General features: G+C 44.4%; 2 protein-coding genes across 4 annotated transcripts in view; one reads left to right on the forward strand and one right to left on the reverse strand.

The window, feature by feature from the left end:
- The window catches only part of LOC126203960 (peptidoglycan-recognition protein LC-like), a 63,998-nt gene extending 58,863 nt beyond the window's left edge, over nt 1-5,135 (reverse strand). Inside the window, exon 1 of the mRNA XM_049938357.1 lies at nt 4,996-5,135. Within this exon, the coding sequence (XP_049794314.1) occupies nt 4,996-5,056 (61 nt within the window). The 5' untranslated portion in view covers nt 5,057-5,135. The remainder of the gene's footprint in view (nt 1-4,995) is intronic.
- LOC126203958 (trichoplein keratin filament-binding protein) overlaps nt 1-16,867 on the forward strand; it is an 801,925-nt gene that overhangs the window by 367,883 nt on the left and 417,175 nt on the right. Inside the window, exon 3 of one of the 3 annotated variants that reach the window (XM_049938356.1) lies at nt 2,808-2,825. The exons of the other annotated variants lie outside the window; for them this stretch is intronic. The gene's annotated coding sequence lies outside the window, so the exon portion shown is untranslated. The remainder of the gene's footprint in view (nt 1-2,807; nt 2,826-16,867) is intronic. 3 annotated transcript variants of the gene reach the window in all.

Raw genomic sequence — 16,867 nt, forward strand, 5'->3', positions numbered from 1 at the left:
TATAACCACAAACCACGAAATTTGGACGAGTTGAAGAATGCAAACATTCAAGAAATTGCTGTCATCCCTGCAGAGATTTTAGTCCGTGTGATGGAGGATTCTGAGAAGAGACTTGAGTCCTGCATTCGAAATCATGTACATCACCTTGACGACATTATTTCTCAGAAATAACTTCGTTAACTAAAATGGCATATAATGAGCTTTGATTTTGTGTAAATAAACATGCGTTAATTTTAAAGTTGGCTGAGTATTATTTCATTAAAAACCGTCCGTCTCCCGTGTGTCACCCTGTATTAATGGGGCGAGCTAGTCTCATGGATACTTTGCTCGAACTGCATCTCTAACCGACAATTCTGATGCACACCAGTGCAGTGGCATTTGAAACGAACCTAGTCACTTCGATCCTGGCGGTGGAAAAAGTCTTTGGCCTCCAGAGGGAGGTGAGAAGTGGATCTGAAGTCTCTGATTACCAAGCTGTCTCACTGAAAAGGATTAAACATCAACAACTTGTGCGTAGTATCTCGTGGAATGAGGACACAGGACACTGATGTTGATTCGTCAGTCAGGAAGGCCTCCCTGTTGCTATTCGAGAGAAACATATACCCGCAGTAGTTTCACCCTTTCACTTTTCTCCCTGTCACAGGAGGAGGGGAAAATGACCATTTATATGCAGTCTTCACGGGGATTCTCTCTAAAGAATAATATTTTAGAAACGATAATAGTATGTTTCGAAGGCAAACTGCCAAAGCGCGCAAAGAAAGAAATCTGATCTACTCTGACAAGTCGCTCAACCGATACGATCAGAAGAGTTTTACTCTTTGACAGAGTGAAAGGCTTCGATCACTGAGGAAAACCCAGTGTATTCCACGGATAAGTAATGGAAGATAACAGCGTATAAACTGTACCGTTATATTATAATGTCTGTTGTCCGTTGTAGAATTTTAAAATACATACAGCACAACAGTATCATGCGTTCCTTTTTTGGGGGTGGGGTGGGAGGGTCGTTTTGCGCACACTCTACCACTGGACTTCAAAAATATCGTTTATGTCGTTCTGCTCTGTAGGCTAATGATGGAAAATCCAGTATGTCCATACTGGATGAAATTTTACGTACACCACTGTGCAAATGGTCCAGTAGTATGTGAAATGTTGGCCCGAAAATTATCTTGGAAAAGACTTGTGGCTGGTTGATGAGGAATATTGCAGAACTGTTAATGTTGACAGGGCATAGCAAAACTGGTCTGTTTGTCCAGAATGGTAACTGCGCTCATGTTTACGCAGAACGTTATCTTGAAAAACATAAACGCATAGAGGACAATTCGCAGAATAATTACCCGTCGTGTTAGAGCGGCTGCCCTATTTACATATAGTCTGCATACTGAAATACCAAAGCGGTGCTTATACACGAGAAGATTATTACACACTTCCTCGTTACAGCGGCTTTGAGTTGTCTAAACAGCAGTGCGAAACGAGAACAAACAAGGAAACGGCTCGTAAGACTATGCCAGGTATCTACACATTGTGCGCAAAAGCTGTCAGCTAGAATGGAACACGAAAACATACTGTCAGGTTCATTGAAACATGAATCTGAAGACTGGTAAGTGAAATATAATTCCTGCGAATAGGAGAGAGACGGACGCAGCTGCCACGCATCTAGAGCAGGTTAGTTTAGTCGGAATATTGTCTGCTGAAGCTCAGCGAGTTTATAATGAAGGATAAAGCTAATTTTGTGGTGCCGTATCGATACTCAACAGTGCTGATGTACTAGATATGCGCTATTTATGTAGTAGTAACTAGTAATTAAGATTGGTTACTTCCTTGGGCTTATAAGAAGCAACTAAAACGCTGTTGTTTTTATTACGAGATGTATAATTAGGTCCCTCTACAACTAGATAAGCGAGTCGATTTGAAGGTCGGAGGAAGGAAAGGACACACACACACACACACACACACACACACACACACACACACACACACAACCACCGCCTCTAACAGGGCAATGTCCGTATAGCGCTTCGGATTTTAAACCTGCCTGTTTTTACAGCCTTTATTTTTTATTATTAAATATTTACTCTTCATCGCCCTTTCATCACTTTGTTTAACGGGTGAACACACAGAAATAATAATAAATAATAATGATTTTCACATTAGCGCGAGCTATTAGAAAGAGATTTCACACTGAAGTTTGCATTGTGCTACTTCATTTAGCGTAACCGAGGGTGCACCACGGGATGGCCAACTAGCTGTATTCTTTTTGCGCATTTACGATGGCGTCCTTTATAAATTGTAATTTCTGCCATACGCGAAGTAAATGTAGCTAGTCCACAAAGGAATACGAATTTTCATGGTAAACACATAACTAGAACCTCCGTAATTTTTGTGCGACGTAATTTACGAATATACCTACGAGACGCCTAGGTTATTGTTAATGTAACGTAAACATCAGTTGAGTTACTAACGGACAAGATCTGCATTGAGAAAAAAAAAATATCTTAGGAGAAAAGACCGAGTAACAGTAAATTGCTGTTTGTAGTTCGTGCTTTGTATGTCTTTTCTTGCTTGGAAAGAAGTATTGTATACGCACAATAACTTGGCGCTTTTGCAACGGATGCTGGAAGCGAAAGCACGCTATCACCTCCTATCTTTAAGCGCTGCTGTGTAAGTAGGGTTGGCAGCGAGTGGAAATATTCCGTTCCGGGCCAAATTTTTCCAACTGCCGCCGATTCCTTTGCTCTCGGAAAAGGCTTAAGTTATGTTGTGCCTTTAGATACGTTGTTGTGATCACCTACATAACTGTTTTTTTTCAGTGCCTGGCCCGCTGACTGGTAAGTCTTCGCGTTCTTCCTGCAACCGTAAGCAAAACTTCCAGAATATATTTTGCAATCGTGTATTCACTGTACTTCGTTCGCAGTTTCCAGGATTATGTTCTTGTTACTGTCGGCCGGCCGGGGTGGCCGAGCGGTTCTAGGCGCTACAGTCTGGAATGGCGCGACCGCTACGGTCGCAGGTTCGAATCCTGCCTCGGGCATGGATGATTGTGTGATGTCCATAGGTTATTTAGGTTTAAGTAGTTCTAAGTTCTAGGGGACTGATGACCTCAGAAGTTAAGTCCCATAGTGCTGAGAGCCACTTTTTTTTTTTTTTTTTTCGCCCGACATCATGCCCCATATTAACATTGTTATCCCTCCGCTCCACCGATCCCAAAATCAGGTAGTCACACTGGGATCTTGCTGAATGCACATTGGTGAGCTAAAGCGTAGTGGCCACTGGCTACCGAGTGAGTGGATGCCGTCTGATGGCGTTGCGGCCACGTGAGGCGGCGAGCGAAGTGTTTAAGCGGAGCAGACGCGAATGAGGGGATCACTTTGGCGACTTCGACGTCTTGTGCCCCGGCGCTTAGGAACAGAGAGCTCAGAAACGAGTACTGCTGTCGTGAGGATGTGTCGTAAGGGTTGAAGGACCGTGAACCCACAAGTAGCGACAAGGTGGCGCGCGTCCACGCCTCACCACAGAGAGTGGCTGCAAAGCAGGACAGGCGGCGATCTGTGACACGTGACGACAGAGTACAGTGATGATGCAGGGACGAGCGTTTCACAGCACACCGTGCGGCACTCACTGTGAAACAGGAAGCCCGTAGTACGCGAGTTCCACGTGTTCCCATGTAGATCCAATGACATCGTCGATTAAGATTTCAGTGGACAATGGATAATCGAGAATCGACCGTGGATCAATGTAAACTTGTCGCCGGGTCGAATGAATCACGTTTCTTGGTCATGTCCGGATACGCCTTCATACAGGCGAAGGATTGCAGGCACCGCACCATGTGCGCAGACCGTTTGGGGCAGTATTAGGGTATGGGTGACGTTCACGTGGGATTCTGGGACACGCGTGGCCTAGAAATCAAAGGCGCCATGACAGCTGTGGACTACGTGAAGATTACTGGGCCGGCCGCGGTGGTCTAGCGGTTCTAGGCGCGCAGTCCGGAACCGCGCGACTGCTACGGTCGCAGGTTCGAATCCTGCCTCGGGCATGGATGTGTGTGGTGTCCTTAGGTTAGTTAGGTTTAAGTAGTTCTAAGTTCTAGGGCACTTATGACCACAGCAGTTGAGTCCCATAGTGCTCAGAGCCATTTGAACCATTTGAAGATTACTGGGGACCACCTGCATCCCATCATCGTTGATATCTTCGCAGACGCCAATGGCGTCTTCTAGCAGGACCATTGTCCGTGTTAGAAGGATCATGCTACAGTGGTAGTGGTGGTAGTGAACTCATGTGGATGTCTTAGCACCCAAAATCACCTAATGTGGACCCGATGACAGATATGTGGGACGGTATCGGGCGCCAGCTCCGCTCCCACAAACCACCGGCCCGTATTTTACGAGAATTGTCTGTGATCTTTAAGTTGAAATCTGGTGCCACATACCTCTGGACACGTACCAAGGACTTCCCGTAATCCGTGCTACTCAGAGTCGCACCTACGAACCTATACAAATATGGACCAACACGCTGTTAAGCATGTGGTCAAAATTTTTTGACCCGTCAGTGTAAAATGGTACCCGGCCAATATTTCCATTGTGTAGTGTTGAGGTGGTCCTGTGGCCAGCAACTCGGGTCATCACATATTAGTGGAAGATTAGTATTCCTTCTTACAGCTGTAGGAACAATTCGGTTGCTGAATAGGATCTGTAGTTTCCTGCTAGAATGCGTCTTCGTTCATTTCGCTGGGTGTCGTGAAGCTGACTTAATAAGAAAGAAAAATAATTGAGGGTGAACATCTTACGTTTTTAGGAGAAAAACTCTCACAAGCGTGAGACTGTCCTAAGAATATTTCGTTCTTCAGTACTTTCGGAACACTGCAGATATGTTTCATCAAGACCGTCGTAGTTTACAAAAAAGGTTTCTGAATCTTTCTTTTCCAGCGCGATCAAGATGAGATAGAAACCAGTGAACTCAACATGCTGAATAACGTGCAATAGTAACAGCTTTTGCACTTACCACGAGTTCCAGTGATTACGAGAAGTAATGCGAAGAATGCTGTTACGCCAGTTTTCCTCATGTTGCCAATCCGTCAGCGTAACACAGAATAGGGATCCGCACGCAGCAAATGCCCCCTATAAACCCGTTTCTTGCTCCCAGACCCCCACTCCGTGTCCTGTTGAGCGGGCCGTCTGCTGGGCAAGAAACGAAGGTCGGAGGTGGGGAGAGAAGCGAGCGGAAAAAGTGAGAGGACTACAACGACGAGAGACAAACACTGCGGTTTTTTGTCTCTTTTTCCGCGGGGCTGGGGGGGGGGGGATTTTCTAGAGGGAGGCAAGACTACGACATGTCAAGAGGTTTGTTCCGTTGGCCGTGGCCGCCTTGCCGCTTTTTTCCCCCTGGGAGCTGGTGAGCTAGCAGCGGACTAGTGTGGAAGGCACTGGCGATACATAGCAGTCCGCGGGCCGGTTCTTCCCCGTGACGTAGCCAAGCAACAAGTGGATGCGAGCCCGTAATGTAATTACCGGGCGACAGCGTGTTCCGCTAGGCACGTGAGCGCGCGCCCAAGCCAGCCTAGAGGCACGTCAGCTGTCTGCCACCGAAACCCGGAGTTCCTTCCTTGTGGCGTATTTCAGCGTCTTTAGAAAATGGTTTGCATTTGAAAGCCAGTATTAACGTCTTGGAGCCGGCCGGAGTGGCCGAGCGGTTCTAGGCGCTACAGTCTGGAACCGCGCGACCGCTACGGTCGCAGGTTCGAATCCTGCCTCGGGCATGGATGTGTGTAATGTCCTTAGGTGAGTGAGGTTTAAGTAGTTCTAAGTTCTAGGGGACTGGTGACCTTAGCAGTTAAGTCCCATAGTGCTCAGAGCCATTTGAACCATTTTTTAACGTCTTGGAGTAAGCAGTCACTTGAACGACATTGGCTTTAAACTGTTTGGAACGTTACACACGAACATTTAATACTCGTAAAATATGAAATACTACCGCTAGCGCTAATCACATCCAGAGCAATTAATATCTCCGTTACTTCTCTCAATTTATTTTCACCTTATTTCCACACTCTGAGACGAGTCTTACATACCGCTGGGCATATCGTGGGAAACAAGAGGGGGCTGCGAACGAGATAGTTATTCCAGCTGGTTCATTGGTGAAGCAACGCCATTTCTGTTGCATATGCTTACACGACAGAAATCAAATAGACTTGTCGCTTTGTAAAGAAACAGTTCTTTTGCCATGTTAGTTCGCGACGTTTTCAGCATTAAACTGTCCTTTTGATATGGCAAGTTTTATAGAGTTTGATCCGTTTAAGTAGCAGCAAAATGTACTATGCTCGTCACGAAACAGACTCATGGTGCGGAATTGTTTAAGTCTACTTTCAAGTCCATTCATTCCTGCCACTGTTGTAAACTTTTCTACATTTCGTTTTCCTTCGGGCTGTGAAGTAGCTTTGCACGAAACTTATCAATAATGAGCACTCAAAAAGATCGATGAACGGCCGCTCATTGTTTGTCTACGACAAATGGTTCGTTTGGAAAGGGAACAGTAGTGTTTCTTTTGTGTCAGAAATTTTATTAGAAACACAATCAAAAATAAAGTTGATGTGTAAGGCGTATCATAATTACTACGAAAACTGACACAGGTGGAAGTATGTGATAAAACGTTCCAGCAAACTTGAGTCCGTATACGAGCCGTTCGCGAGGTGATTTTGTTTGTGTGTGGGGAGGGGGGGGGGGGTTACCAGCCTCCACTGGTTTCATTATAAAATACTATACTGGTTAGTACAAATCTACTTCAGATGTACGTTTTTCGACTGAGTGATCATCTAATTGTGCTCAAATTTCGCCCATGGTTCATGGTTGGGCAATGCGATGCGTGAATGAGGGGGTACCGACACCTTTTGTTCTTACTGCAGTACGTCGTCTATCGCGCCAGTTTTGAACTATACTTAAAATTGTAAACTTCTTCGTCACAAAGATTTTACATGTCGCGTTGCTTTTTCATTCGTTGTGCTCGAGTATTTAATAAAATAATTTTTACAGAGCAAGTTTGAATATGAAATTCATTTTTTCATTTCGTTTATTGCGTAGTTGAAGTTTTACCTAGTATTTTAGGACAAACTATTTTAGATTTTTCGTGCTGTAACAAAATCACTTGTTCCGTACTACAAACGTATATAGCGAAAATTGTTACATAATATAATTAATAATAATGAGAAACAAAAAATAAGCATCTTATAATTTAGCGAAAGGAAACGGAGGGTGTTAAACGAAAATATTTCAGAAGGGAAAAGGAAAGGATAATGAGTGTAAAAGAAAATTGGGGAATCCCATCAGCAGTACGAACCTGAGGAGGAGATCTTAGAATGGTACAGGGATCTCCAGCATCATGGATTGACATCCGCTTTTGCTAATTTAGCGCTCCTCCTAGCGGTAGTGATTTTCACTGATGGCCTGGCTCATTAGCCATGTTGCAAACGGACTAGTGTTAGTAATTTGTATGTTATAGCCGAGGTGATAAAAGGCCACTGTACGACCTGGGGATATCCCAGACCACAGTGCCATACGACATTTACGTAAAGCAGGTTGTATAACGATGAAATCGTCGTGTGTAATGTTAGTAATACGACTGTACATTATGTTTTGTTATAAAATACTGCCGGCCGCGGTGGTCTAGCGGTTCTAGGCTCTCAGTCCGGAACCGCGCGACTGCTACGGTCGCAGGTTCGAATCCTGCCTCGGGCATGGATGTGTGTGATGTCCTTAGGTTAGTTAGGTTTAAGTAGTTCTAAGTTCTAGGGGACTGATAACCACAGATGTTAAGTCCCATAGTGCTCAGAGCCATTTGAACCATTTATAAAATACTGATAAGGTGGTAGACCGTTGGTAATTGCAATATAATGGATGTTTGCCATTTACTTTCCTAAATTAATCATTTGATCTTTTTGTTGCGTGTTTCACATTTATTTGTTTTTATATTAACTGCATATTAAGTATCAGAAATGCATTTATTTTAATTATACATCGGATCTAATCTCTCTGGATTTGTGACGTTTGCTTCCTGACAAGTGGAGAGAAAATTAAGCAGGTCCTATAGGAAATAGACCTTTTATAATAGCATCATTACTGCAGAATATTTGAAGCTATGACACTGCACCAGTGTGATATACAAAATAATCAAATGCTGTGGTCACACGTGTTATGGATACTGCACGCATACACTGTCGTCCTCATATATCAAATGGAATGCGAAGCAGTCTCACTTATTGGACACTACACAGTTTTAAGCCCGTGAACTGCATTGAAAACAATACTTGCAGCCCGTCGCTGTGGCCGAGCGGTTCTAGGCGCTACAGTCTGGACCTGCGCGACCGCTACGGTCGCAGGTTAGAATCCTGCCTCGGGCATGGATGTGTGTGATGTCCTTAGGTTAGTTAGGTTTAAGTAGTTCTAAGTCTAGGGGACTGATGAGCTCAGATGTTACGTCCCATAGTGCTTAGAACCATTTGAGCCAGTACTTGCAATGTCACTTATACATAGACATGATATAACGAAAATGTTGTTTCAGAACATGACGCTAAAAATATGTCTGTGTAGCTTATGCTTCTGTTCATTGCAATATAGTTTTGTGGTGTCTTCTGTGCATTATCGCCAAACAAGCAAATTTTCCTGCCCAGAATATCCTACCAAATTACAACTTAAGAATTCCTGGAGTAGGTGAGACTTCATGGTTGTTTTATGGGCCTGTTGTTCTGTACTATTGAGAAAGTTGGCACTCGTAACGTTTATGCACTTTTTCTTGACAGATGTCATATTAGCTGCCATGTAATTTGGCTGTAGACATATGCAAATCAGCCGATGAAGGTGCGACAGTGATTAAATTGTGGACTCATAACTGACAGCAGTCTGCGTCAGTATGTCATCAGTGCCATTTCTGGAACGATCTTATCCAAGACCACTGACTTCTGATGTCAGGTTACGCACTTGGGCAACTTATAATCAAGGTCACCCTACCACTCTCCCCCCCAACGCGGAGTGGCCGACGCGTACTGTATATGTGGTCCATTCCTCATCTATGGGAACCCTCACACACCTCAGACAAATATGCGAGTTATATTAGAGATCATCCAGAGGGACCACTGTCCTATTCAAGCATGCAAGTGAAGTACTTTTATTCAAGGGCGTGACATAAATCGGTACTAGCCACTCGATATAAAATTGGCAGGGGGAGCAGTGGGGTACATTAAAATGACGAAACCCTGGAGCTATAAGGTTGGAGAGCTCCCTCCTCCCACTTACCATTGTTTATAATTAGCTTAACTGTGTAGCCCCCTTCATTCGAGGTCTGTGCATCGTAGGGAAGAGTTTCAGGTTTCTTATAAGCAGTAGCAAATTAAGTTCCTGATTATCAACAATTTTCTATCTATATAGTTCAGTTGCATGATCCTGGTCAACTTTACTCTGTAGTGTAATTGTCAGGGTCTTTTGTAAATAATAACACCGATAAAAAAATAACTTGCGGCTTATTGACAACTTTTTATATATTTATTAACTATGATATTTTCTTAATTTATGGTTTATTTACAATATATTTGCAAAGTTATTTTACAGTAAATTATTTTTCCTTGTGATTTAAAAGATTGGTTGTATATACTTTTTTCACTGGAACTAATACCACCAGGTAAATACATAAAGAGATACCATTCACACTAAAACAAGGATGAAAGAAGAACAACTAGTACCCCATAAAATCATCACTTTCTGCTGGGCTTCATCATTTCTTTCTATTTACATTTACATAATTTCGTATATACAGAGTATGCAATGGAAAACAAGGACTAGCAGCATTGTTTGACGTAACTATTCCGCACTCACTCAACATACACGTGAACTAGCTACACATAAATACACAGCCGTACACTCGATCACTCCAGCGAGTAGTGTGAGTATGGTACAGTGACCTGGCCCACGGTATGTGGAGTTGCGCCAGTGACTTGGAGGAGGCACCTCTTGTAATCCTCAATTGTGAGAGTCTTTGGAGCCGCACAGTGCACACCCTTAGCCTGCCCCTGGGTGACACCTGCTTTTATATGATAGGCGTAAATCTTTGATCTGAGCCCCACAAACTGCAGCTCATTCGCTCTGTCTTTCATCAGGCCAATAACCTTCTTGTTTTGACGTGTTGCTCCAAAAGGATTATCAACGCACATACAAATGTGCCAAATGGTTTGGGATTATACCTAACTTTGTCATATGGATCATAGCCTTTCACCTAGCAGATGATACTTCCTGGATCCGTATAAAGTAACTTATGGTCGGCAAAATATGGATCTATATGGTCATAATGAAATAGGTACATGTGTGGTTCAGGAAGGTCCAGAATACATATACCGATACGCACAGGCTTCATGAACTGCTCTGAAACGTTGGTCATCTCCACAGTGACCAGTCTTTTATTGAGTATGGTGACCAATTTTAAATTTTGTGTGGCAATGTAATCTCCTGTGCCGTAATGCTTGTCCCACTGATAAACTAATGAATTTTGCGGTATTCTCCAACATTCTCTATGGTTCTTTGGAAATTTGAATTGTTCATTAACTTGTAAAAATTTTCTTCAAAACCACGCTTTACGGGAGGCCTTGTTTTGGTGTTATCGTCCATGTACTCCTTCAGCTAGCAACACTGCCGTTGTGAAGCGTTGTCAACAGCTTGAGGATGGAACCGTTTTGCAGGACTAGGTGCTGTGGTCATAGTGGCAAGTCGCTACGCTTGTCATGCAAATGGGTGGGATATTGCAGTTCTACCTCCAGGACATACCTCTCACTAGCATTCTCATCCACATCGTTGATCTTCTCGTTCAAACCGACGGTTTCTTCTTCAGGCAGCCATCAGAACCCTCTAAATGGTAGACTTTGTTGCGTGGCGTTCCTGTAGAGATTGTTTACATCCATGTAAACTATGTAACTTAAATCGTCCGATGGCCTGCACTCTTCATTCATTCATTCATTCATTCATTCATTCACGGGTTGTTCGCTATGGCTTACCTGTGCACGCACTGGCAAATTCCCCCATGGATCCCGTGTTCGAAGAAGAGCAGCGTGTCAACTTTGGTCAACAGTTCGATGCTGTCACATGGTTTCCCTAATGTTCTCTCTCACGAAAGCCGTGGCATGTGAACTAAAGGCAGGATCCAGATAATATGTGCCCAGGCATACACTCTGAAACTCCCGAAGATCCCTGGGAGCGCCGCGCGCGGTTGCCGCGCGGTCTAGGGCGCCTTGTCACGGTCCGTGCGGCTCCCCCCGTCCGAGGTCTGAGTCCTCCCTCGGAGGGTGTGTGTGTTGTCCATTGCGTAAGTTAGTTTAAGTTAGATTAAGTAGTGTGCAGGCTTAGGGACCGATGACCAAATGTAGTGCGCAGGCGTAGGGACCGATGACCTCAGCAGTTTGGTCCCATAAGACCTTAACACAAAAAAAAAAAGGTCTGGGGGCAGGTGTACATTTGTGTTCATATATAGTCTAGAATAAATTCCTAAATTAGGGATGCTGAATTCCTGCCAAACATTCACCGCGTGCTCGTACACCACGTGTGTTATATCAGTGCCTGTCATATTACTGGAGAATCGAGGTATGTCAGGCAATGTGATATCGTGGAGTCATCAAATCCACGTATTATTATGGAAAGAGTCCCTCCTTCATCACAAGCTGAAACCTTCCATTATTGGAAGTGATAAGCATATCTTCCCGATGCATTATCATGGCAAGTTTCTGAAGAGACACATGCATGAAACGAAGGGAATCCAGAAGTGGAGCCTTATTCTTGGCACGAGTTTCTTGGAAAACGAGAGGTACTTCTCTGCAGCGTCAGGAATGACTCTGACCTTATCACACGTCAGTCCAAAATCACGCAAGTGTAAAACGAGAAAGTGGGCAGTATATCCCCTCAAAGTGTAGAAAAAGTCGGGTATGTGCTGTGGCACTTGCTACTTTAAGTTGCATGCCTTGTTAATTGCAGAACTTCACTGTTAGATGACAGCGGCAGCCCACAGATATGACCCAGAACTGTCTGTTCAAACAAGACGACAGCCCCCTTCCAGTCAGTCATGGGTTCGTTGTTGCAATAAATCCCATTAACTTCCCATGCAAATTTTTCGAGTTCTGTGAGTAACCATGTTGCAGAATTATCCTAGATGTAAGATTCGAATTTGTTGCGACTAGAATCTTACGAGCATACAACTTGATACGCTGCCACATACGGTACGTGCTGTTCTGTGAAGGTAGGGTGGAAGGCAGACGGGTCAGCTTCACAGTGTGCCACAGGAGGTAGGAGGCACTCAAAATTGTAGTAAACGACAAAATGGGCATTTCTCTTGATGGTGAGCATTCATACACTGTAAGAAATTTTTTATCCTCAGTAGGTATTTTTACATGTTTGGGTTCCTGGGTCGAGCAGACAGCGAGGTGGCCTCCTAGATACTCATTCTTGGCAAAAGAGTTGTTAATTATTACTCTTTTGCGTGGAAAGTAGGTGGGACATGTATTTGATCCACACGTAGTGTTGCTTCAAAATGGTTCAAATGGCTCTGAGCACTATGGGACTCAACTGCTGTGGTCATCAGTCCCCTAGAACTTAGAACTACTTAAACCTAACTAACCTAAGGACATCACACACATCCATGCCTGAGGCAGGATTCGAACCTGCGACCGTAGCAGTCGAACGGTTCCGGACTGCGCGCCGAGAACCGCGAGACCACCGCGGCCGGCGTAGTGTTGCTACTCGCCTTCGTGGAGTTGAAGCAGGTCTATGAATCTGGTATGCTGACCGGCTAATTTTGAGAAATAGAGAGGTCTATCGACTTTCGATTGATTTCTTTGCTCTGCACAGTGTGCTCCTGGTCGTCATCTTCTGGCAACTAACATCCAGGGTGTACATGTGAATTAAATAATCTGGTTTCTGTCTCTCGAATTGTGGTAGGTCCTGGAGCTTTACAGGGAATTAGATGGCTTGGAAATTGTAACGCCCATAGATACCAGAGTTCATATTGACGCAGCCGTTTTAGTTGGGTAATTTCTGTCGCTAACCAGAAGGGAACATGCAAAGCAATATACGTCAGTATCAGATTCTGGACATTAATGAATGCACATTTAGCGGCAGTATCGTTCGGAAGAGGGCTGTAACTGGACCCCCTCCCCCCAAATAATGTGGACCAAATAAATGCAAATATCTATCAAGGTGGTGTATGCAGCTGAGTGCCTTACCTGGCCCTCTTCCCTGCATTTCGGAAAAATGGCCCAGGATGATGCTCTTGATAAAAATTCCTAATAACTCAGCGATCGATTTGCCTTGCAATATCACTCCATTATCCACCACCACACCTCAAATTTGGGTGATGCTCTACTCCTCACCAGCAGCATGATTGCCATATTTTTTTTTGGAGGGGGGAAGCGGTGCGTGATTTCACTGTACAGAATTGCTTTTTACTTACGAGGAGAATTCAATTAATGATTTTACTTTTGTTTCTCATTTAACTACCCATGTCCAAAGAAGATTACGACATGAATTTTTCCATTGTATGGCGAAATAATGATGTCGTTATTTATCTACAAGTGATTTGTCTGGTGAATGATTTACAAAAAAAGGAAGTTATTTGAAATTGTTTTCGGGGAAATTACTGTAGCTCATCCTGATTCGTGATCAGTTGTAAACGCCAATTTTCGGAAAAATGATCCCTTTGCGCGTGGGTTGCAGCAATATTATTGCGTATTCATGGTGTTCAGAATTTCTCTGTTTCCAATGTTTCTACAATTTCTTTCATCCAAGGGAATGCACCACTTTTTCCTGAAGAATAAACATAAGAATAAATGTAATAATTAATTTAAGAATGGATAAAAGAATGAAATATTGGAGTGTGAGAATTTAAAAAGACTGTAAACTCTGAAAATACCATACACACATATATTGTACACTACTGACCATTAAAATTGCTACACCTAGAAGAAATGCAGATGATAAACGGGTATTCATTGGACAAATATAATATACTAGAACTGACATGTGATTACATTTTCACGCAATTTGGGTGCATTGATACGGAGAAATCAGTACCCAGAACAACCACCTCTGGCCGTAATAACGGCCTTGATACGCCTGGGCATTGAGTCAAACAGAGCTTGGATGGCGTGTACAGGTACAGCTGCCCATGCATCTTCAACACGATACCACAGTTCATCAAGAGTAGTGACTGGCGTATTGTGACGAGCCAGTTGCTCGGCCACCATTGACCAGACGTTTTCAGTTGGTGAGAGATCTGGAGAATGTGCTGGCCAGGGCAGCAGTCGAACATTTTCTGTATCCAGAATGGCCCGTACACGACCTGCAACATGCGGTCGTGCATTATCATGCTGAAACGTAGGGTTTCGCAGGGATCGAATGAAGGGTAGAGCCACGGGTCGTAACACATCTGAAATGTAACGTCCACTGTTCAAAGTGCCGTCAATGCGAACAAGAGGTGACTGAGACGTGTAACCAGTGGCACCCCATACCATCACGCCGGGTGATACGCCAGTATGGCGATGACGAATACACGCTTCCAATGTGCGTTCACCGCGATGTCGCCAAACACGGATGCGACCATCATGATACTGTAAACAGAACCTGGATTCATCCGAAAAATTTAAGTTTTGTCATTCGTGCATCCAGGTTCGTCGTTGAGTACACTATCGCAGGCGCTCCTGTCTGTGATGCAGCGCCAGGGGTAACCGCAGCCGTGGTCTCCGAGCTCATAGTCCATGCTGCTGCAAACGTCGTCCAACCGTTAGTGCAGATGGTTGTTGCTTGCAAACGTCCCCATCTGTTGACTCAGGGATCGAGACGTGGCTGCACGATCCGTTACAGTCATGCGAATAAGATGCCTGTCATCTCGACTGCTAGTATTACGAGGCCGTTGGGATCCAGCACGGCGTTCCCTATTACCCTCCTGAACCCACCGATTCCATATTCTGCTAACAGTCATTGGATCTCGACCAACGCGAGCAGCAATGTCGCGATACGATAAACCGCAATCGCGATAGGCTACAATCCGACCTTTATCAAAGCCGGAAACGCGATGGTACGCATTTCTCCTCCTTACACGAGGCATCACAACAACGTTTCACCAGGCAACGCCGGTCAACTGCTGTTTGTGTATGAGAAATCGGATGGAAACTTTAAGCGTCATTTTCTCAGAAATGTTCGAATACTTGCAGATAAGCCAAGACACGTTTTCATTTATCTTGACTGAGTGAAATTACTGAGAAATCAGGTGACGGACTTGCCGTGTTCTCTTCGTTAATGGTAAGGTACCAAACGTCATTGATGTTCCTAAGGAGCTCACTTTACAGTACTGCTTGATGAGCATTAAGGAAAGCGGCCGCATCTCAATAGCCTGCGTTCAAGTTATTAATGCAGGCAAGTGAGATCCAGTCCTCAAATGCAACACCAATTATGGAGCAGTCATTGTGATCTCAGAACTTACTTGGAGATACGTATTAGTTTGAGCAGGTCTGCTGCTGCTAGGTGCAACAGAATGTCTTGTTAATCTTTGGTGGCGGTGGTGGTGGTGGTGGTGGTGGTGACATTGCGAGGTGGGCGAGGGTGCAGAGAGCACGGTTGAGACCACGGCAAATGAGGCAGAGCTGTAATGCCATGCCATGCCATGGTGACGGATTGGCCTGGGGCGTCGGCGGACTGGGCTGCACAGCAGATGACTGATGAGGTTGCTGCCCCACGACCGGCTGTGGGGACATCATTGCAGATGACGAACTGGGCTGCCTGCATGTCATCACAGATGGGTTGCTGGGTCGCTGCACATCCAGCTGCAGGTGCACTTTCACCACCCGTATCACCTACACACAAAGGAGAAGGAAAAAATATTAAGTATAATTCTTAATTAATAAAATAAAGCTGAATGTGTCTATAGTGTTCTTACTCGTGGTCAGAATTTGCTGCATCTGAATCAGTCCATGGGATCCTATTAGCCAGCATTATTTGGTCTAGCTCTACCTGTGGATCGACACTGCCTTGGCAGATGTTATCGATTGCACCTAGAAACAAACAAGAACACATCACGTTAGGAGTCCATGCACGCAGTCCTGTGTTGGGCGTTGTTATCAGTATTGTAGAGGAAGAATAGAAAGAACTACTACTTACATAATCATTTTTCATTGACCAGCTTCATCCCCCAAGGACTAATGCTGGACAATGGGCTCATCCGGAATTCATCGTCGAGTCTACCTACAAGCAGACAAGAATACATCACGTTAGTGATGCAGGCTTGCAATTATTGGCACAATATTAATATTATAGAATAATAGGAAGAACTATTGCTGCTGCTGCTGCTGCTGCTGCTGCTGCTACTACTACTATTACTACTACTACTACTACTACTACTACTACTACTACTACTCACGTGTCTACTCCTCAATGACTGCCATGCTCCCCCGTTAGCTCACTGTGGAAATGGATATGGGAATTCCTGCATATGATGATTATTGGTAATTACTAATGGGCAACTGCGGCAGCGTTGACTCAGGTGGTTCAGGACTTGGCTACTGCACTTGATCCATTCCATGGCAGCTATCTCGTTGAAGAATTCTACAGCACACGGAAACACATGGAGAGGAAGGCAGGGAGAGAAACGGGTACTAATGTTCAAGTAAATCAGGATTTATTCAACCGCCAACCTTTGGAATGCAAAGCTGCTTCACAAGGTCCTCGAGAGCACCGTCGCTCAACATGGATGACGGTACAGAAGAAGAACAATAGGAAATTTCCATGAGGCTGTGGCTAAGCAATGTCTCCGCAATATCTTTTCTTCCAAGACTGCTGGTCTGGCGAGTTTCACAGAAGATCTTCTG

Source organism: Schistocerca nitens, chromosome 9 (assembly GCF_023898315.1).
Source record: "Schistocerca nitens isolate TAMUIC-IGC-003100 chromosome 9, iqSchNite1.1, whole genome shotgun sequence".
NCBI classification, from domain to species: Eukaryota; Metazoa; Arthropoda; class Insecta; order Orthoptera; family Acrididae; genus Schistocerca; species Schistocerca nitens.